Raw genomic sequence first — 23,863 nt, 5'->3', positions numbered from 1 at the left:
AGGCGTTTTTCCGGCTTTTAAACTGACAGCAGCAGTCTGGGTTTTCTAGAACCCGATGCAACGCCCAAACAGCAGGGACTCCCTCATCTTTCTCTCCCCCGCTCTGCTGGAGCGGGGACCCACGGAGCCACCCGCAGTTGGCTGGGTGCGCCGCTGGGGGGACACCACCCACGTGAGCTCGGTTTCTGCCAAGCGCTGCCGACTCCGGACAGAAGGATGGGGGAGAGGTCAGGGGTGTCCGGGGTCCAGGCGCTGAGTGCCACGGGCCCGGAGACCCCACACCCCCTGCCGGCCTCTGTAGCACCGCGCCGCCCACTCAGGAATCCCCTCCCCTGCCGGGCGCTCCCCCGCCCAGCTGGCTGCGCGCTGCGGCCGGATCTTCTTGAATTTCAACACAAAGGGAATCCTCGGCCGCAGGAAGTGCATCACGAGGAAGGGGGACCGGGGGCGGGGAGAGAGAGATGCGTCCCTCCCCCTCGACACCCCCCGCTCTTCGGGAGCCCTGGGCTGCCGTGACGACACCCTCAGGGTCCCCCAGAAGCCCCACCAGCCGGGAGAATCCAAACAAGGAGCCTCCTTCCCCGCAGTAGTGAGGGGCGGGCGCTCTCGCCTCCCGCCAGGCGCCCGAGCTTCCCGGCGGCGCGGACCCGGCTGCCCTGGCTGCGGCGCTCTCACCTGTTCGCTTCACCCCCTTCTCTCCTTCCGGGTGCACTGGCACCTGGGCCGACGTTTGTTTTTCCACCCCGGGCTCTCAACTTTCCTCCTACATCCTCTTCCCTTCCAGGTTTTCTGTAGATTCCCGGCTCCGGGGGTCCTGCACTCCCAGCGGCGCTGCTCCCCGGGCTTGGGCAAGGCTTTCCCGGGAGGGAGTCCCCGCGCCAGCAAGGGGGGCGGGACCGGGAGGGACCACTTTCGTTTTCCCAGATGCTGGCCGTGCCGGGGACTCGCCAGGCTTTCTACCTGGAGGTGCTGGTCGGGGAAGGAGATGAAGGGCAGGCGAGGCTCTTTTGTGCTGCAACTATATTTATGAAGCAGCCTTACGGGTTGTACTTGACATTGTATTTTTCAAACCAATAGCAACAGCAAACTTTTCTAGAAAGGTTTTGTTCACATTTCACCACAGAGTGGGAAACCATTTATTATCCCTATAAAAAGCTATTATTTTGTTATATTCTTTTAGTTTAGAATGGCTTGGGGAGACTAATGGTAATTTGGGGAGGGGGACTGAAACACCCCTTCCGGAGCCCAGGATGGGAAGGTGGGAAGACCCCGGCGCTTTGCATCAGTTTCCCGGTTGAAAGACCCAGGGGACTGGGGAGGGGGCCTTGCAACTCACTCCAGGCTGCCTTGCTCGGGTCGCGGGCACTTCGCCTAGGCAGCTGCGCCGGAAGGGGGCCACCTCCCCCGGGGACGCCTGGCTACCTCAGCTCTCGCGGACACCGCAGGGGGACGTCCCCGCTCCCAAGTTCTGGGCGGCCGGGTACCTGCCCGACCTGTCTCCTCCCCTTCTCCAATACCACACCCACGGGACTCTGGTCTCCCCGGGAGAGGGACAGAGCGGGAACAAAGGGGTCTTTGTTCAGCGGCTCCCGGGGGGTGGGAGTCGTGCTTGCTCGCGTTTCCCGGCGCCCCTGGGAGATGGGCAGGCTCCGCGACTCCGAGCCTCGCCCAGCCTCGAGCGCCGCCCTCCGCGACCCCAGCGCCTGAGGTCAGGTTGCGGCGCCCCGGGCCACCGCGGGTTCTTCCCGGGCGGGCGGGCTGCGTGGCGGCTCCTGGCGGGCTCTGCCGCCCGCGGAGGGACGGTGGGGGTTCTCGGAGCTGGCGGAGGTGGAGGGGGCGGGAGAGGGAGCCTGCGCCCGGCTGAGCCTGGAGGTGCGGGGCGGGCTCCGCGAGCACTCTCTGGGCTGCTCCTGCCGGAGCCGCGGCGGCTGGAACCAGCTCCTTCGCTCCTTCCATCCTCCCCCTTCTCTCGAGCGGCCCCATCACTGCGCCGGGCCCCCCTCCCCTGCCGTCATCACGCTCCCCTTCTCCCTTCTTGGCACTTTCCTCTCGAACCATCCTTCTGGACAAAGTTTGATGGAGAATTTCACACCACGCTGGAAAAATGCCGGTTATGAAAGGATTACTGGCGCCCCAGAACACCTTCCTCGACACCATCGCCACCCGTTTTGACGGAACACGTAAGTCTTGCACTTCGATGAGTTGTATGGGTTTTTTTTTTTTTTTGAATGATTTTTCTCCTATAAATTACTTTCGTTCCCACCCTCCTTTTTGCACCAGTGGATTTTGTTTCCTTATGTTCCTGCCGAGGTGTCTTTTGTGCGGAGAATTTTCTTCCTCTCGTGGTTCGGTGTAGTATTAACACTTCGGTGTAGTTGGCCCCCTTGACTCTTAGGTTTGTAAAGTCTGGAAAAGAACCTGAAGAAAGACCGACACCCGTGTTCACTGTGGGACCCGTAATTCCTCGGTTTTTATTAATTTTATGAAGTGAAAATGAAAATTGTCCATATTGGTGAATTGCCAATCTGTCCTTCTAGAGTTTCAAGGCTCCGTAAATTATAGGGAGAGTTTAGAATGTTCTTCGTCTATGGAGCCTCATTCTGTGAGGTCTTTTGGATAGGCATGATCCCATCTGAGTTTAAGAAATGCAACTAGAATCAAGATTGCCAAGTGTAAGCTTCCCGTAGAATTCTAAACGTTATGAGTTTGTCAGAATCCCGATTCCTGCTTCTCAGGCATTGAAAGGTAGCATACCTTTCAATCTGAAATTATCCTAACACTCGAGGAGAGACTGTTGGAGAAGGAGAAGCCGGGCGTTATAAAGGTTGATCTGATCATAAGAGGAAGTTTCAACATAATTTTTTTGAGGGTGAATATTATTGGACGCTTAGCTTGTTTAAGCTTCTGTTTAAAAGCAAAGATATGGTGTGTGGATTCTTGGAGACTGTTGGGAAACGTCTGCAAGTTGTTCTCTTTCAGGACCACGGCCAGGTCCCCGTTCATTCCCAGGCTTCTCAAACTCCCCTCTTCTTGACCGGTTGGTTTCCCCTGTAATGAGGAGTCTGTACTTTCACCCCCAGCAAAAGCTATCAATTGGTTTCACTATGAATATCCACACCTTCCTCCTAGCTTATGTTGCTTCTGCGTGCTATCTTTCCTTTTCTGCCTGTTACACAAGACTTGTAGAAACTCATTTGTTCTAAAGGCTAGTAGGGATTCAGGCATCATTGTTTTTTAGGATGATGGCATATTTCTTGGAGCTGATGTGAGAGAGCACATCTAACTCTATTTTCACTCCAGTCATCTGGATACACAGTCTTACTACAATGGGAAGTAAATCCTGGACTCTCGCGCTTCAGGAGTAGTTGGAAAAGTTTATATGAGGGAGAAATGAACTATTTACTGGATTTTATTCAATTTTTATTTTCAACCTCTAGACTACTCAGGGTAGGTGGTGAGCCTTTCCTTCCCCTTTTATGATCTAGATGTGTCAGACAGTATGAGTGAAGTGCAATGCTATTATTTATCTGTCTTCCTTAGATAATAATAGAAAAATATAATAAAATTTCAAATCCCTGCCAGTGACATCATACCCACCACCCAACCACTACACAAAATCACCACTGCTATCTTCATGCATGACTGTGGTTACTACTATTTGTTACCTTAGGAACTGATCAATTTCTAGTGGATGTTTGTTCTAGAAGTTGCAAATTTAAACCCAAAAGACTTTCAATATTGATCACAAGTGCATGTATTGAAAATGAGCTAACTGGTAAGTGGTAGTTGCTTATCTCATTGTTATTTAAAGTTGAATGGAACGTAGTGTGTTCCCAGCATAGCCCTGGGAATTACTGCAGGGATATATTTAAGTACCAGTTGCTAATGAGAGGGGCTTTGAATCATCTGTGTGAGGACACTTATGCCTCTTTCACTATAATATTTGATAGACAGAAGGCATGTAGAGAAGGAATGGTGTACTAGTGAATAGCTCTTTTTCTATTTTAACTACACATTAATGTGAATAAAATAGAAGGTTAGACGTTTTAAATTGTTGTTTGGGAAGACCATCATCACATAACCAGCATTTAGAATATTAGTAAAACTAAAACTGTTGGAGAGCATGCTTGGTCTGTTCTCCAAGGGTCTGTGGGATTCCTGGAGGGAACCACTTTGTATGAAATCAATCTGAAAATAAGTGAAGCAAATTTCAAAGTAATGAGTGACATAAAGATTTACTTTAGCAAAATTTTGTTGAGAACTTTTAAAGATACCCCTCATCCCAATAAACCCCACTCAAGGAAAGAGGACTGTATCCTCTTATTTGCTTTTCATTTGAATTGCAAGATGACTTGAATAATCTGAAACTTAAAAAAATACATGAAGCAAATTTAAGCCACAAATTTTGCTAACATCATGGCATATCAGTTTGCCTGCTAAATATTTAGTTTATCTTTTTCTATCTTGTATGTGTTGACACTTATTAAGTATAATTACTATCCCTGAAACACTTTTCCTATGATCATCCTTCTTTCTCTTGATTTTTCTTATAGCAGTCATTTATTTTCTTGTGCAAGATAAAACCATTTGAAAGTTTTAAATTAGCAAAATTGCCACTCGCCCAAATAAAAATTATACTGGAGAGTGCCTAATGTTATTATACTCAAAATGTAATGTGTTTACTTGGTACATTTTCTGCCTTGTTAGGTATATTTTATAGTCATGTTAGTTTCTTATTTTGTTTTATTTTGGAAAATATCATTGAAAAACTAAGAGAGCAAACAATAACCCTAGAAAACCACCTTGCTAACTTAACCACCATGAAATATTATTATTATCTTTATTGATCTAATATTGTAATGGAAAATAATAAATCTTAAAACATCATGTAAAATTTCTCCCAGGAAAAATTAAATATATGACAAGAAACGCCTATAACATAATCTTACTGATTTATCAGTTGAGTTATTATCATCACAGGGCAACAAAAAATAAGTTAATAATATATTTTATCACCTAGTGACACTTTATTATTGAACGTAATAGGATATTTTTTCTTTTTAATATTTAAGAAGTGAGCTGTTGGTCAGGATTGAAAGTCAATAGTGGACCATTAATTGAAACTTTTTTCTCATATTCAATATAATTTTTAAAAACTATTGGAAAATATAAATCTTTTCACATAAACTACCCTGACATATATTTACTCTTGAAATATGTTCTCCTGATTTATGTTTAACTGAATGTAAATGAGACTTAGAAAAACTAAGAAGCTTGCCAATATTGAATATGTGTAGCCCATTTAGGGGAAAAAAGTAACTCCAATGAAATTCTTTGACTCATTGCATATATCCATGCTTCTCACTTGAAACACTTAAACACACACACACACACACACACACACACACACAATATTAACATTATGACATGTATATAGTTTATTTTTACATCGTTCTTTTTTTTTTACACATTTAATGTACTTAAAAAAATCTCTTCTGCGTAGGCTTTTGCTTTAAGTACATTAATATTAATCTGGACAAAGGGAAATGATAATAACAGAACACATAAGTACATATTTTAAAAAATAGTTTTTCAGTACAAGTATTTGCCACAGAGTACCATTTGAGAAAAACACATTTCTTTGAGGATATAAAACTTTCAAAGGGAAGTGTCCATTTTCCAACAAAATGGTGCATTAGCCTACATTTTCCAGTCACATCAAAATTTGGCCAGAACAATCCTTTCTCTTTGGGGTTAGTGAGACAAGATCTAAGCTCTAAAGGAAGTTTGTAGCCCAGTAGACTCTATCAAGGAGATTCCATTCAAAGTATTCAGAAATAATGGTGGTTTAGACATTCATTTTGTATTTGCATATGTTTTATGTACTCCTGTTCAAAATGGTCCAAGGAAATTTGTTAAATTGAAACGCTTCCTTTCCAGAGGAAACTCAATGGAGTTTCTTTTCCCCTTTATACTTTCATCAAGGTACATAGATCTCTTAACTTCAGAAGCATAGAGAGAAGAGTAATGTACCCAATGCTGTAGCAAAGGGACACAATAAGGAAGGGGACAGTGGGAACTTCCTAAGTCTTTGCTGGGCTGTAGTTAGAAGAATATCATCAGAGGCATTTAGCCAATAAAAAAGATTGAGCTCCATTATGTATGGGTCTGTCTGTAAAAGGCTGTTACATGAAAACATTCAAAGAAATACCTAGCACTCCATAGATATCTCCCCACAAATGGGAGTTCGTAAAGACTCGTTGGTATTTTTTGCATGCCACGAGTGGTCTCTTATTCCCATTCTGTGTGTTTAGAGAGACAGTTCCCACGTCAGTTTTCTATTTCCGGGTAGTGAATTACCACGCATTCAGTGGCTTATCATCTCACATTTTCCGTAGGCCAGACATCCAGGCAAAGACCAGCTGGGTCCTGTGCTCAGGGCTTCCGGAGACTACAAGGCTGAAACCAAGTTGTCAGCTGAGGCTCGAGGCCCCCTCCGAGCTCTCGTGGCTGCTGGCAGAATTTAGTTCCTTGTGGTTTTTCTCAGCAACTGGAGGCTTCCTTCCGCCTCCTGACACATGGCCTCTTCCCCAGGCCCTATTACAACAGAACAGCTTACTTCTTCACAATGACTCAGCCATAAAAAGGAATGAAGTAATGCCGTTTGCAGCAACATGGGTGGACCAAGAGATGATCATACTAAGTGAAGTCAGTCAGACAGAGAAGGACAAATATAGTATGATATCACTTATATGTGGAATCTGCAAAAAGGGTACAAATGAACTTCTGTACAAAACAGAAATAGACTCACAGATGTAGAAAACAAACTTATGGTGACTGGGGTAAAGGGGAGAGGAGGGATAAACTGAGAGATTGGGATTGACACAGTACTATATATAAAATAGGTAAGCAATAAGGACCTACTGTATACCACAGGGAATTCTACTCAATACCCTGTAATGGCCTGTATGGGAAAAGAATATTAAAAAAGTTATACATATACATATGTATATGTATAACTGACTCACTTTGCTGTACACCTAAAACTAACACAACATTGTAAATCAACTGTACTCCAATAAAAATTGAAAAAAAGAATAAAAAAAGAACAGCAGGAATGCCTGTCGTTTAGAAGCTCACCTTGGTCAGGCCTACCCAGAATAATCTCCCTTTTGACTCAAAGTTGACCGATTATGGATCTTAATTACATCTGTAAAATCCCTTCTAAAATCATATGACCTGTCCAAACTCAAGGGAAAGGGACTAGATGGAGTGTTTACACAAGGGGTTAGGAATCTCGGGAGCCAGTTTAGAATTCGATCTGCTACCGGTGCTGTCCCATTGCTGTACTATTATACGAAGCCTAACGTTCTCACGTCTGTTCTTCTGTGAAGCAGATTTATTGAGCATGCTCTATGTAATTCTGTACGCACGTAAACTCTGCTGAGCTTGCATCTGCAGTCTTGGTGAATGTAAGGCCCAACTCACTGGTGGGAGGGTGTTTCTTTATATTTGGTGATGGCATATGAGTCAACCTAGCCTAGCCACGTTAGTCAGCTGTGTTAATCAGGTTCTTCATTCTCTGATCTACAAGTAACGTGGGCGACATAGGGATATTTTCAGAATATTAATCCCAGTCTCTTGACAGGGTGCTTCCTCTTTCCAGATAAGGAAGGTTACATGGGGTCTGTTGGTCTGTGTACGGGTATCTTAATCTGCACTGGCGGGCGAACCACAAAATCTGCACTGGCGGGTGAACCACAAATGTGGCATCTGCAAAGGACGCAAGACAGGTCCTTGTATTCTAAGGTGACTGAGCTGCTTCCACTTTATTAACCAGTTCTGTTACTGGCTTCGTATGTGGACTGTTTTGAAACAGTATGTTTTCCATCTTTTTCTTATGCTTCTAACCATGTTTCAGATTTTAAGAAACTCCCCATTAAGCACTCTTGTATTGAGGTTGACTGAGTTAAATTAAATAACTTTCTTTATGTAAACTATATTCCAAGTTTACTAAAAAAAATAGAAAAAAAGAAAGAACAAGAGAGGGAGAGGGAGGAGAGAATAGAGAAGAGGAATGAGGAAAGGGAATTATTTATTTTCATTCTTTTGACTTTGGAGATGAATTCTTTATCTTAAAAAGGACTTATTGCATGGGTTCTCAAAACTTCCCTGCAATGAACAGAGTGTTTGATTTACAATAATTTGGATTTAGGTATTTACCAGAAATGCATTTCTTTGGATGAGTGAGATATACAAATAAGAAGAAAAATTTTATTATGTAGTCTTTAAAAATACCAGATAATTTTTTTTGTGTGTGTGTGGTACGCGGGCCTCTCACTGTTGTGGCCTCTCCCGTTGCGGAGCACAGTCTCCAGACGCGCAGGCTCAGCGGCCATGGCCCACGGGCCCAGCCGCTCCGCGGCATGTGGGATCTTCCCGGACCGGGGCACGAACCCGTGTCCCCTGCATCAGCAGGCGGGCTCTCAACCACTGCGCCACCAGGGAAGCCCCCCAGATAATTTTGTTTTGACATCATCATATAGAGGAAGATAGATAGCTAACATGTTAAGAATGGAAGTTATACCCACAATTTTTTCTAGGCTCTGGCATTTGGTGTTGCCTGTAGACCAGATCCAACACACTCTGGGAGGGCACAGTCTCTCTTAGGAAATCTTTGCTTTAGTCAAACAATCAAACATTTCTTCCATGCTATTTAATCCATGCTGACTATATACAAAGCCATTATGCTAGGATCTTTGGGATAAATCCTGCTTGTCCTTCTCTCAAAGAGGACAATAAATGTATGCACAAATCACCATCACATGGGTTGGAAGCGGATGCGACTGTTCAGGGTGAAGGACTCTGTACATTTAGATGAGGGAGGAATAATTTCCTTGTGGGGGGGAATGAGCTGGCGGGAGTCATATAGTAAATGACTTCTGGGTGGGAATGATTGGCTCATATATGATAAGGGCAAAAAACAGTATTCCATTTACTTGGTCAATTTGTGCAGCACGTGTCATTGAGCTGGAAAGGGGGGCCTTTAAGGAGAATACCAAGTATCTTAGAAGACGTGAAGGGGGCAGTGTAGAGGCAACAGGACAATGGAAAGTCAATAAGGCCAGACGAGGAACATCTTTGAAACCAGGGTGCTTTGTCATAATAAGCCATCGGAGGTGGTACACCCATGTCTCGGTAAGAGAAATGTGTTGTCCTGTATGCCTGGTGTGAAAGCTCTCAACCTTCCCATGTTGCACAGGCTGATGCATGATATGGGAGAAATGTCAACCTTGAAACTGAAGATATTTCTTTTTCTTTTTTTCTTTTTTTTAATTGAAGTATAGGTGACATACAATATTATATGTTACAGGTGTACAATAGAGTGATTCACAAATTTTAAAGGTCGTATTCCATTTATAGTTATTATAAAATATTGGCTGTATTCCCCATGTTGTACAATATATCCTTGTAGCTTATTTTATACCTAATAGTTGTACCTCTTAATCCCCGACCCCTATATTGCCCCTTCTCCCTTCCCTCCTAAAGTGTTCATTCTTTCTAGCTAGAAATTACTTGCAGCTTTCACAAGAGTTTTTACCATTTTTTCAGCTTCTACCCATTAAGGTTTACAATATGAGTGTCTGAATTTCAGCTTGGGCTCTCTGGACAAAGCTGAGAGTCCCTCAAGCCCATGGATCTCAATGGGAAACAGCTACATTGGCTTGGTCTTGCCACTGAAAAAGCAAGATATTATTGTACTGTGTGTGTGTGTGTATCTGGCCCCTATGTCTAGATGCTTTTAATTAACTATTTTCTTAAAACATTTATTTTATATTGGAATATAGCTAATTAAAAATGCTATTTTTTTTTTTTCTTTTTGTGCGGTACGCGGGCCTCTCACTGTTGTGGCCTCTCCTGCTGCAGAGCACAGGCTCCGGGCGCGCAGGCTCAGCGGCCATGGCTCACGGGCCCAGCCGCTCCGCGGCATGTGGGATCTTCCCGGACTGGGGCACGAACCCGCGTCCCCCACATCGGCAGGCGGACTCTCAACCACTGCGCCACCAGGGAAGCCCTAACAATGCTATTTAGTTTCAGGTGTACAGCAAAGTGATTCAGTTATCCATGTAGAAGTATTACCTCTTGCAGTGTTTCCAGGTGTGCATACCAAATCACCAAGACACTTCTTACTATCTGTCCTAATAAAGGCTTTACACTTGAACAAGGGTCCCCTATTACGCAGCGGAATTGCGTGTTCTTCATTTGCTTATGGATGTCAGCTCTGCCTAGGAAGCTAACTTTCTCTTAGGAAAGGGAAAGATTGATTTCTGACCACAAGGTGAGTGCTGTTCTCCTCCAGGGCTGCTCACCCCTGTGTTGTACTGTAGAATGACTCCTGTGGAGAAGAAAAAGAATTGAGGGTGTGCTAGAATTCCATCCCCGTGAAGCCACTGGAGAAATGCCAACAGACAGAGGTACAGAACTGCAACATCTGCAGAGATAGTCCGTTCACCCGGGCCATACATATTTGCTGATACAGTCTAAACACTAAGTTTTTAAATCCATTTTGGTTTAGCAGAGCCTACAAACAAAAATGATGAGACTTCAACTTTACCTGTGTTATAGTTCATACTTAGCAACTGAAGTGGTTGAAGAGTTTTCTCAATAATTTAAACAGTCAAACATAGTTCTTGGCTTATAAATTCCCTGGAAGATAAATTTTGCTTTCCTTTTTAGCTGTTAGTACAACTATCCATCTCCCTCAAGCCCTTCAAAATTCACATGTCCCCAAATGAACTAATAATCTTTTCTAGCCCATGAAGCCTATTTCTTCTCTGGCCTCATAATTGGCATCACCACCCACCCATTTCTTCAGGCTAGAAATCTGAGTCGGCCTCGACTGCGCATGCGTCAGATTGGTTATCTGGTCTTTGAGATTTCACTTAGAAATGCCCTAGTTTGGCTTCTCATCTCCCTCTTCCTTGCTTTTACTTTAGTTTGGATCCTGTTTCTTAGCGACACAATTGCAACCTTACTCTGTCTAGACTCCCATGGCCATAAGCTCTTATCCGACCCGCTTGCGCCCCCTTCAGTCTGCATTGTCCCCAGAGTGATTTTCCTTAAAAGCGCTATCATCATTTAATCATGTAACTACCCACCGGTTCCCTGCTACCTCTTGGAGGATGTCCAAAGCCCTTTGGGTCATCTAACCCCAAGATGATTTGGCAGCATCTTTTCCAGCCACTGCCTCCTGAGGCTGCAGACATACTCACCCCAAACACCCTGCTTGCTCATCCTGGGCCTCTGCATGGTACCCATCCTGAAGGTCCCCTTCTGTCCAAACTCTTTCTGTGAGGCTCCAAGTAGAGCCAGGTGACATTTCCTCTCTGCTGCCATGTTACCTTGCCCATCCCATCCCTCCAGTCAGCTCCTCTGTGTGCTCTAATGATCTGCTTTCGGATTTCAACACTCAGCCATCAACTCCTTCAAGTCTTCCTCACTTGGACTTATACTTGGAAGAAAGTCTTTGCTCAATAAATGTTTTTTGGGGTAGAAGAATTTCATATTTCTTAAAGTCCAGGTCTGTATATTAATTGTCTTTATTTCCCTTCAGTAGTAACTGGTACTCCTTTTATACAGTACTATGTGGTTAAATTTAGTTTTGAGACATAATTCTAGACTGGCTTCTAGCCCCTCATTTTCACATGGTTGAAGTACTAATTTATTTTATAAAACTCTAATGATAATAGTGACTACCATTCAGGGCATGTCTGCCTGCATGCTGTGTGCTGTGCTGGTGCTTTATCTGTTCCTACACAACCCAACACAGCAAGAAGGCAGGCAGTCCCCTTTCTGTTCCAGATGACAGGACTCAAGCTCAGAACTTTTCTAATGTTATCACAGTAGCCTGTGATTTTTCTACTATAGCCTGTGATTTTGCTACTATATCACACTGCCTCTAAAATGTGGTTTTTTAATAGTAAGTATAAACAGACTGGGGCAATCTGTGATATCATTTCTCGTTTCTAACTCTTGCAAAAAGGGATTTCTGCTTTAAAGATTTTAGCCCTTTCTAGTTCATATGCTGCTTTTTTTTTTTTCTCTTTTGATATACTATGCTTTAAGTACTCGTCACTTAAGAATGTGTTTAGATTGGTATTTAAGACTTATATCTGGAACTACTAAGTGCACTTACTGTGCAAAGCAGTTTTGCTCATCAAAGAAAATCTACCGTCCATTTTTTAAAAAAATAAAGAAACCCATTTTCTTTGAGATTTTGGTGCTTAGAATTTGCTGACTTTAGAACTTCCTTGTGATATTTTTGTTGTCAGGCTAATCTTTCCATAGAAGATATTCTAATTCTCATGGCTGTTATAGTGACATCATTTTGTATTTTTACCTGTTAGTGTTTTACAGAGGAAATTCTTCTACCTGTTTTGAGTCTGCTTTTATTGGGAGAAATATATTCTCCAGTGTCAGGCACTTTTAACAGCAATCATTTACCTTTACTCTACAATGAACTTACAGTCAGAAATAAGGGTACCTAGCTCTCCAACTCTCAAATCTAGTTTAAAGCTCTTTTCTTTTTTCATGTTTTTCTTTTTTGTTCTAATAAGTCTTTTGGACAGATTTCCTTATTGTACCTGTGAGTCCAACCAGTTTCTTACTCTAGTTATTGAACTAGAGGGAACTGAGACCAGAGTGCTTTTCAGTCTTTCCATATTTTGATTGTCTAGAAAAAATGATCCATGTAAGAAGTTCAGATGTTATCAAACTGTCAAGTACCCACTTTGACAGGAAGTGACTTGTCCTTAAGTGTGATATTCTGGCTATTCCTCCAATGGAGAGAATCATGTAGAAGATTAAATGGGGCATATTTTTTTATCTCGACACAGAAATAAATGTTTCTGCTGTGATTCCATTAATTGTGAAGGAGAATGAATGTCTTGGGACTGGAGCTTTTGTTTTGTATTGTAACTTTTGATTTGAATAAACGTTATAAAATTATTTGAAAGATAGTAATAATAGCTAATATTTGCCTAGCATTTCAGTGTATTCATTCTTTTTTTCCATCTCTTGAATTGCTTTTGAACTAATAGATAACAAGTGGCTTCCTATTATAATTTTTAACATACATTTTCTTTACTGTAAGTGAAGTTGAGCATTATTTAATATATTTAAGTTCTATTTGAATTTCCTTTCCTGGGCATTATTTGTTCATATTCATTGCCCTTTATTAATTAAATTGTTGGCATTCTTTTTTTGACATCTATGAGCTCTTTACAGAATAACAAAATGAATACTTTACTGGTGGTGTTAATGTATATGTTTTCTCCAATTTTGGTGGGATTTTTTATTTTTATGTAAGTGAATTAATCAATTTTCCTCTTATGATTTCTGTGTTTTGTGTCATACTTAGAGAGGTATTTTCTATTCTGAAATTATTTAAAAAATACATCCTATGTGTTCTACCATAGTTTCATTTTGTATATTAATTTTTTCTCCTCTATTAGTAAGTTCTGTCATTTAATCTATTGAGAACAACGTAGGGATCAAATTTTTCCTTCCTAGATTCCTATCCAATTTTCTAACAATATTTTTCAATAATTCATCTTTTCTACACTGATTTGAAACATCTGGTTTATCATATTCCATATTTCTATATGTAATTCTTTCTATATTTTGACTTGCTATCCTATTACATTCATCTATTTTTTTCTTTATGTGTAGTTCCACAGTTTTAATTATAGAAGTTTTATGATGTGCATCAAAAGTCTCAATCCATTCTATTTTCCCCCCCAGAATTTTACTTGGCTAATCATACTTATTTGGAAATCCACAGGAACTTAAGAATCAGATTATCTAGTGGAAAAAAACCCCGATGATATTTTTAATGGAATCTTCTGGAGGAAAATGACATTTTTATAACGTTGAAAATTCATATCCAAAAATTTGCCACGTATTTCTTTCACATCTTTTTTGGGATTCTCAATAAAGCTCTTGCACATTTCTGCTTTATTTGATTCCTAGTAATTTCATCTTTGTAACGGTTATGTAAAATGGATTCTTTTCTTCCATCGTTTAGTTTTTCTAATTCAGTCATGTTTATTTATTTGAAGGCTATTGATTCTTAAATTTTATTGTTTTTCTAACCAGCCAGCTTGCTGAGTTTCTATTATTCTTTGTAATAATTTTGCAAATTTTTTTTGAGGTTTCAAGGTAACAAACAATATTGCCGTCAAATAATGAAAAGTTTGTTTTCTTGTTTCCAATTTTCACAAGTCTTACTTTTTGTCCCCTTAGTTTTTTTTTATTAATTTTTTTTTTGGGGCTGCATTGGATCTTTGTTACTGTGCGCAGGCTTTCTCTAGTTGCCGTGAGCGGGGGCTACTCTTGGTTGTGCTGCGCGGGCTTCTCATTGTGGTGGCTTCTCTTGTTGTGGAGCACGGGCTCTAGGCACACGGGCTTCAGTAGTTGTGGCACGTGGCTCAGTAGTTGTGGCTCGCGGGCTCTAGAGCACAGGCTCAGTAGTTGTGGTGCATGGGCTTAGTTGCTCTGTGGCGTGTGGGATCTTCCCGGACCAGGGCTCGAACCGGTGCCCCCTTCATTGGCAGGCAGATTCTTAACCACTGCACCACCAGGGAAGTCCCTCTCCCCTTAATTTTTTTTTCTATTGTCTAGTTGTTTTGGCTAGTGTTATAAATACTATAAAAATGGTGATGATAAAGAATATCCTTCTTGTTCCTGACTTTAATGGGAATTATTTTAGCATTTTTCTAATAAGAATTTTTCTGGTTTTTAGTTTGAGAAATAAATATTTTATTATTAAGAGATTTTGTCATGTATTCCTATTTTATTAAGCAATTTTATCAATTCTTTTCATCATCTATTCAAATAATTCTATGTTTCTTGTTGAATTAATTAATATGATAGATTCTTTTGACAGATTTTATAATATAAACTCTCTTTGCATTCTTTCATTAAAGGTTTCTTGGACGTGTTACTGGGTTTTACTTGTTAATGTTTTACTTAGTATTTCACTTAGAATTTTACTTGTTAATGTTTTATTTAGAATTTTAGAATGTGTGTGTGTAATAGTCATTTTTTTCTTCTTTTTGCATGTGTGTATTATTGGATTTTTGTTGGGGACCACAGATCCATATCTGTGCCACTTATACTGTAGAGTCATTGGGTTTAGAATTTGTGCCAAATTTTTCTTATTTTAATAAATTATCGTTATTTATTACATTGGTGAGGTTTATAATGGTATAATTTACATGCAGTAAAATCACCCCTTACAAGTGTATAATTCGATGAATTTTGCAAAATATGTACAGTCATAAAACCACCACCACAATCAAGATTTGGAACCGTATCTCTCCCCCCTCTCCCCAAGGTCAGTACCCTCCCCCGCCCTTCCAGTCCCTAGGACAACTAATCTGTTTTCCATCTCTGTGGTTTTGCCTTTTCTAGGTTGTAAGGTTAATGAAATCATACAGTATGTAGCATTTTTTGTGTGTGTCGGGGGGTGGGGGGGTGGGGAAGGTGGAGGTGTCTGTCTTCTTTCACTTGTCATAATGCTTTTGCAATTAAGTAAGTTTTTTGCATGTGTCAGTAGTTCTATTTTATTGTTGAAAATTTTATTCAGTTTTGATTTTGAGTTTTCTTATACATGTAGAAAAAAAGGAAGCAACAGTAGTTAATGTATTGATTCAATAGTAGAAGAGCTTCATAACTATTAATACCGTCAGGGTTTTCTATGGAAAATCAGTTAATCTTAATAATACTTGAGTTTTTGCATCAAATTTATGGATATAAGTAAAGCTTTCCAAAGTTTGTTTTATAGAAGGTAAATCATATATTATTTTAAATGTTATTGTAAATTCAGTTAAATGGATCATTAAAAATAAAGTTACTTGTTTTGTGATGAGAAGACAAATGTAGGTTTTGGTAGAGCACAGTGTCATAGTAAAGACAATATTTATTAAATTAAACAATGTATGGAGAAGGAAGAAATGTGCTTGGGGGCTTCCCTGGTGGCGCAGTGGTTGAGAGTCCGCCTGCCGATGCAGGGGACACGGGTTCATGCCCTGGTCCGGGAAGATCCCATATGCCGCGGAGCGGCTGGGCCTGTGAGCCATGGCTGTTGAGCCTGCGCATCCGGAGCCTGTGCTGCGCAGCGGAAGAGGCCATAGCAGTGAGAGGCCCGCGTACCGCAAAAAAAAAAAAAAAAAAAAAAAAAAAAAGCAAAAACAGAAATGTGCTTGGACTTGGATGTAGTGAATGCATAGTACATTTTTGTGCCCCCAAAATGGTGCGTTTTGTCAATCACTGTAGAGGCTGTAATGGTCAAAGTTACCAAGTATGTTTATATATGAAGAATTAGTTACAGTAGTTACACTACATGATGTTTGTTAAATACAGAAAAAACATTTGGCATGGCAATACATGGTTTTTCTTTTTACTGTCATCAGTCATAATTTTAAAGTGTCTGAGCCTTTGAATGAATGCTTTGTAAGCAATCTAAGTGTCTGACAGTTATTATTCTTTTCTGAATGAAGCTTTTATATTTTCTTTTCATTTTATTTGAAATCACTTGAAAATATTTAATCAGAGTATTTAATAAACAGAGTATCAAAAACTTCATTTTAGTGGATAGCGAGGATTGTAAACCAAACTGTAAGACAAGAATACACTGAAATGTATCACTAGACAAGCAAGGGGAAAAATTAAACAATAAGAGCTCAAACTAAGCGCTAGATTTAAGAATTTTCCTTTGAAATATTTCAACTTGGAAGACTTTTTTGATGAAGCTTCTATATTTAATTGGATACATTTATCAGTACTGAAACTGAATGCAGTTGAAAAGATCTGTGATTTTGCAGCACCTACATTTGACAAAACACTGAAAAGAATTATAGAGATACCTTTTATGACAAATTTTTTATATTATAGAAATTTTTGAAGGTAATTACTCTGAATAAAGAAAAATGAGAGGACCAATGAGGTATTTGAACTGAAATATTTACACTTTTCAACATATAGAATTGAGATATTGTCAATGTAGCAAAATTTGGGGGACAAATAGAATTGAGAATATCCTCTGTATAGCAGAATTTGTCATGTCTACAAGGTATTTCAGCAACTACAGAGTATCTTTTCAATGAAAACTTTTCATGGTCTATAGCAAAGAGTTAATTGAAGATGCCCACAATTTCAAATTTATTTACCATAAAATACATTGTTGAGGAAAATTACAGGCAATTTTATGGAAAAAATTTAAATAATATATAGATACAAAAGAGATATTGTTTAGAATAATACCAGCAACTTGGTGTAATAGACAAATATGGCTAAATACATGACAAATATGTGAAAATATAATGAAAAATCATTGTGCTTTGGTGCTTATTTTCTGGTAATATATAGATACTATCTCATAGAAATAATGCTATGTTTCAAAATAGTTTTGGAAGAAAGAAAGGTTATAGGTTCACTGGTATAGTAGAACTAGTCAAAAATAAAAAAGTAAATACTTTAATAATTATACAATTTTATTCTTTAATACCTATTTTCACTTTCAAAGGAATCCTCAAGTCATCCTATGTTATGCCCACCTCATAACAAGATATTCACAGCTCTTTGAAATACTGCTTTTTGACCTCCTTAGGTCTCCAAGTACAAATTTCTTTAAGTTAGACTTTTTACACAATTTACTTTTGATACTGTCTTCTGAAGTAGATTGATGAAGTTGGGGAAAATTTTATCCCCCATTTGTAATTGTTAATATAAGTATTCAAATAAATTTTCATGTGTTTATATAACACTATTTGCTATCTCTTTAATTTTGTTATACCAGATACCTTGAATGGAAGTGACTTGGGTCGCTCTTGGCCTGTGATTATTCCTAAATATTTTTATTGTCATTTATTTATTATTTATTTTTTGCCGTTCTATAACTTTACTGAACAATCAGTAGTTAGTTCCCATCCACATTAACTGTCTGTAGATTTTTGAAAGTGGTGGCAGGTACATAGGTAAGCAGCGTATAGAGCTTGTTTGGTGAATCTTCATCTTCATTACGTTTTCTGGACAACCGCACACGGATACGGTATGGGACATTCCTTATTCCTTTGGCGCAGCAGGTTTGTTGAGCCCGGTGTCAACGCGTACATCTGGAGTTCCCATTTCCTTCCTGGCAAACTTCTGGATTTCTTTGAGCGCCCGAGGGGCACGCTTCTTGAAAGGCACTCCAGGGATGCGCTTGTGAATGTTGACAGTGTATTCTCTGGTCACCACCTCCTTGACGGCGGACCGGCCCTCTTCTTCTCGCTGCGCTTCTTTGCTGGAGCCATCCTGACGGGCTATTGTCCCTATTTTAGAGAAGAGGACGCAGAGGACCCTAGAGAGCCTCATATTTTGTCTCAAACTGGTACATGAAAGGGACGGACTCTTATTCTCATCCTTCAATTGCAAAACCCATGTTCTTCCTTCAACTTTACTCTGATTTTCCTTTGAAAGAAGAAAAAGGGAGGAGAATTGACATTTAGTGAGTAACCATGAACTCAATGCTATGTTTGGTATTTTCACCTATATTAGTTTATTTAATCTCTGCAATACTGCAGGCTAGATGTTTTTATTCCTACTTCGTGGATGGAGAAATTGAAACCCAGGAAGGCTGAATAAATTGCCAAAAGCCACACACTTTACAGGTAGTGAAACTGGAATTTACACGTTTTGTTTTGACTAAGCAGTCTGGGTTTAATTAAAAAGACAAAAAATTGGGGCTTCCCTGGTGGCGCAGTGGTTGAGAGTCCACATGCCGATGCAGGGGACACTGGTTCGTGCCCCGGTCCAGGAAGATCCCACATGCCGCAGGGCGGCTGGGCCCGTAAGGCATGGCCGCTGAGCCTGCGTGTCCAGAGCCTGTGCTCCGCAATGGGAGAGGCCACAACAGTGAGAGGCCCGCGTACCAAAAAGACAAAAAAATTGGAGCTAAATTGTAAGGCATTCAGTTTATTAGGATTAAGATCTTAATGGTTATGGTTGACTTCACTTTGAGATATAAACCACTTTTGTGCTTTTTAAGAACACACCATTTGGGAAACTCAATTCAGAAAGTTATAAAGTGGCAGTGTTTTATAAACAGTAGTTAGTGGATTGTCCAGGAATTTACTTCCCTTGTTAGAATAAATACCCAAAATGGTTTCTTGTTATGTGAGGGGTCATGACTATTGATGCTGGAGATAACTTGAGTGCCACAAGCCTAGAGTTATCTATAGAACAATGTTACACTATTGAATTTTAAAATGCTTCTGGCCAGTCAGTGTTTGCGTAGGAGTGGGAGGGGATGGAGAAGGGTGGAATCACAAAGAAGCATGAGGAAGCTTTTGGGGCTAGGTAAGGTGCATCTGCTGTGCTTGTAACCTCCTATTTCTTTGTTTCCCTTCTTTAACAGTTCCCCAAACTCTATCCCAACATGTACATTCATATAGATACACACACACACACACACACACAAACTATTTATAATTTAGTATCACTTCAATTAAATGTTAATTGCTCCCAAAGTATAATATCTTATATAATGTAATCGTTTCTCAGGCTTAAAGAATTTACAACATTTTCCAATACCAGAGAGTTAGATGGGGAAGAGATTTTGGAAATGTGAAATGGCTTGTGTTTTTTTCCGTGAACTGGCTTAAGAATGCTCAAAGCTGAATGTTCAACGTCTTTTTAGCAAGAGTACGAGTCCCTGTGGCATGTATTTTAAGGAAAGATACTATTCCCAGCCACATAGCCTTTTTATTAGTCTTACTTGTTCTAATGTCCTCATTTATTTGTTTTTATAAATTGTATATATTTCTGTGAGCCACATGAATAATTTATTTTTTGGAACAATTCGTCATATAAATAAACATAAGTTTTAAGAAAACTTGTTTTTTTTTTTTTTTTTTGCTTTCTGAGAGACTTTTTCACTGGCTTAGAGTTTTCTAGGTTAAATTAGGTCCTTTGGAGGATGCAGCTCATATTTTCTGCTCTTATTCTTTCATTTCTATAAGGTTGCTTATTTTTCAGTGACTAGAGGGTTAGAAACTAAGATTCAGGGAAAAATGAATGATCCCTCCTAGCAACGTATTTTTCAAGTTGTCATTTGTTGAGGGTGGATGCAAATGGCAAAGATACATGGCTTTCCTTCAGTTCTTCTTCAGTTTTCACATAGATATTCGGTAGCTTGAATCTATAAATAAATGAGCCTATCAGGAGTAAGATGCTGTGAATAACAGATCTCCTCTGATCACTAAATTCACTTAAACGATTGCATGTATACTTTTAAATTAGTATCTGTGACACTTTTTGAAGTGGGCAAGGAAGTGCTTCCATAGCCAAGTTTACAGAGAAAAATGAGAAATATCTCATGAACCCAGAGTGAGGAAGGCTTTTGATGGCTTCTGTAAAGTGAGACGCTGAAATGGGTTTTGAAATCTAGAAGAATAGCTCACAGGTAACTTTGCTGTGTTCGTGCGCAGATGAGGCTCATAGAGATAAAGCATTTAGAGAAGAGGGAGCAGGGGAGAAAGGCACAAACTGTGTGGACGTAGGTATCACGGCAGAAGGACACACTGAGTCATTAATCTGAGCTATTTACAGTGGATAATTCGTGAGAAAAGGATAGAACATTTAGACCAATATTTAAATGAATTCACCTAAGAAGGAAGGAATTATACATATGACTATGATTCTCTTGACCACTGCATATTCTATATATTGCAATTCATCCTCAAAGAAAATAATTCTCTTTGCTTCCCCAGGACTTAAGTGTGCACAAATTCTCAGCAACTGTTTATGAGGTTTGACCTCCCGAAGTTCCCACAGACAACGTTATTGATCTTTTTTTTTTAACATCTTTATTGGAGTATAATTGCTTTACAGTGATGTGTTAGTTTCTGCTTTATCTGCGCTAGTATCTAGCTCCTGTGTATTAGACCCACATTCCTTTTTTCCCTCCCGTTACCACTGTGATTCCTTCCCCGCAATATCCCTACCACCACCCTCACATCATCTCATTCTCTCTCTTCTCTCTTCTGTGCCTAAAAAAATAAAGAGAGAAAGGAAAAGATGAAGGGTAGATACCCTGAGGCAGATAATGTTTCCTCCTTCCTCTTCCGTGGCCTCCCCTCCAGGCTGCATCTCGTGGTTTCTTCCCTCAGCTCAGTGGTGTTTGACATCTTTACCTCTGATCTTGGTACTAGGCTTTAGAAGGCAACGGTATTTTAAGGATTTTTTTCTGTATATTTTCAAATACAGTTGAACAGAGTAACTTTTTAAACAAAAAAATATGGTGATTTCCTCAAAAATCATATTAAAAGTGCCTCCAAAGGATTCTACAGACATTAAGAATTAAGTTTCTGCAGTTCTCCTGGCAAGTTCATAAATCTCAGGACCCCCTCTACTTTTAGGGAAATGGAAAAATACCTTGGGTGAAATCAGGCAAGACAGTCACTAGTCAAGGATGTACTTGAAAAGCCCTAATTGGGATCTCCTTCACTCTTTTAAGGAATATTGATTTTTTTTTATGTTCTCAACCTTCAGAACTAAATCAAAACTGAATTTTCATGCTTTCATGAGTTGATTTTCCCATTGTGTCTTAAAGCATGTTCCTTATTCAATCTGCCTGATATCTACTACATGTTTTAGAATGTAATTAATAAAAATATTCACTGTCCTCAAGGAGGTGATGTCCAGCCTAGGTGATGAATATGAGTGCTATTTCCAATAATAAAGTCTGGAGACTTACAATGGAGAAACATATAACATTTGAATTATTTTGACTTCTATATAGTAAGAATTTTATGCCTGTTTTCTTTAAGAAAAGGAATTTTTGAGTCTATCTATAATCGTTTTGTTTCTGTTAGTGAAAAGAATTGCAAAAGAAAGTAATATGCTAATGTCCCCTTTGAATTAGACACCAATCATTTTATGTTTTATTTTATAGAGTCTTTGACCAGCTTATTCATGAGAATGTGCTTTCTTCTTCTCTTCTCCTTCTTCTTCTCCTTCTCCTTCTCCTTCTCCTTCTTTTTTTCTGATGGTGAATCTGGCCTCCTTACCCCAGATGAAGTGTCATGAGTTTTAAAGGACATCCCCACACTGGGATAAATACTTTCAGAGTCCATCCATTTTGTAATGGATTAGCTTGTTCTAAATATAGTAATTTAGAAATACTCTCTTCACATTTAGCTAAAAATATATGAACTTGAAGAAGTTCATGATTTGAAACACATACAGAATAACTTTTGTTATTTTATCACACACCTTTTTCTGTACTCCTTCTTTTATTTTATAATGGCAATGAATACTTCAAGTGACTCTAAATAGTTGAGATGCCACTTTATAATAATATTTTCTGTAAACTCCATGAGAACATAAAGACTAATTCTGCCACACTTTCTAGTATGTTTCTTCTGGAAATACTGTATTATCATCTTTGATCACTTCTAATATTAAAGTTGGTTTATTGTCTTGATTTTTCTGTGGATCATATGTTTATCCAATTAAACATAAAGGCTGATTGTAAATTGGTTCTCCTAATACACTCTCTGACATTTCAGAGGGGAAAAAAAAATCCTGTGAGCTATTTATATTTACATTTGAATTCAAGTACACGTTCTCATACAGTACAGACACCTTAGACAATTTCCTCAACTAATAATATACTTTCAGCAGCTGTGTGGGAGTTTAGGATCAAGTTAGCTACATTAGCTTGTTTACAAATAATGCTACCTAAAATGATAAAAATTCAAATCATGATGTCAGTACTTCCTCTGGACTTGTTTCCTATTATTAGGATTTTCTCAGAAAATGTGTGCTGCTGAGTTGGGGGTGAAATATTTGTTTACCTCTTGTCCTCTAATATTTCACTCTGTTTTTACTGTCAAGTAGATTCAGAAGGCCTTCTCTGGTAAATCACTAAAAGAGACCTGAAGAATTATCCTGTTTCAGCTTCTTATCTGAAGATAAGGAAAATGAGGTTTAGAAAGGCAACATGACTTGTCCAGGGTCACATAGCTGGTTAGAACCCATGCTTTTTATCCAGTGTCATGTTCATTCTGTAGGTGAATAAGTGAAATTGAGAGAATATTTGACTTTGAGACTCTAACGTGTCTTTTCTATGTAGACTTTTATTCCACGGGAAATGTCATTTCTACCCAGACTCTTATTCCATGGAAAATGATGTTTATGTTTAAAATAGTAAGTATCTTAGAAGTTGTGAGATTTGCTTGGACAACGGTGACTAAAATTATAACTTTTAAGTATTTTCTAAGAAAATACATTGTGGACAATGTAAAGTTGAGGTTAAGCAAAAGCAGAAAAATGAAAACATAATGAAGACCCAATAAAAAACAGAAGACCTATTAAGGTTTAAAACATGATTCTGAGTCTTCCAGATTTCTCATGAGAGGCCGTGTCTACCTTGGTACCTTGGTAGAAATTGTTCTCTAAGAATATTCTATGAATTCTTTTTCAATTAGATACTAACACCCTTGATTATTGGTTGAGTTCTAAGCCTTATACTGGATGTTTTGCATGTTCTGTTGGGCACCACTGTTCTCTTAGGTTAGAATCTCATTTTTTGCCCTCTGAAGCAGAAATGGCCTTTAGTAGCCATCCCTGAAGGTGGACACAATGGAGGGGAAGAAGAATCATTTTTAATTTTCATTTTGGCAAGTTAAAAGTACCTTACTGAATCAGTGTTTTGGGATTTGGGTTAAGGTTCCAATATCCAAAAGGAATACATAATTGACACTAAGTTAAATATCTGTATTCCACGTGGCATGAAACTATTGTTGTCTTTGTGAGT

The 23,863-nt window shown here is 39.5% G+C and overlaps 1 protein-coding gene and 1 pseudogene across 2 annotated transcripts in view; one reads left to right on the top strand and one right to left on the bottom strand.

Moving 5' to 3' along the window:
• Window positions 1-437: 437 nt before the first annotated feature.
• Window positions 438-23,863, top strand: part of KCNH8 (potassium voltage-gated channel subfamily H member 8) — a gene marked incomplete at its 3' end in the record, with an annotated part of 385,548 nt that continues 362,122 nt past the window's right edge. Inside the window, exon 1 of the mRNA XM_079921784.1 lies at window positions 438-2,180. Within this exon, the coding sequence (XP_079777910.1) occupies window positions 2,105-2,180 (76 nt within the window). The 5' untranslated portion in view covers window positions 438-2,104. The remainder of the gene's footprint in view (window positions 2,181-23,863) is intronic.
• Window positions 17,981-18,356, bottom strand: LOC307187117 (large ribosomal subunit protein eL31-like; annotated as a pseudogene). Its single transcript has one exon. The product of its transcript is annotated as a large ribosomal subunit protein eL31-like (transcript).

The sequence above is a fragment of the Stenella coeruleoalba genome, assembly GCF_951394435.1.
Source record: "Stenella coeruleoalba genome assembly, chromosome: 5".
Taxonomy (NCBI): domain Eukaryota; kingdom Metazoa; phylum Chordata; class Mammalia; order Artiodactyla; family Delphinidae; genus Stenella; species Stenella coeruleoalba.
This window is presented reverse-complemented; position numbering and strand designations above follow the sequence as displayed.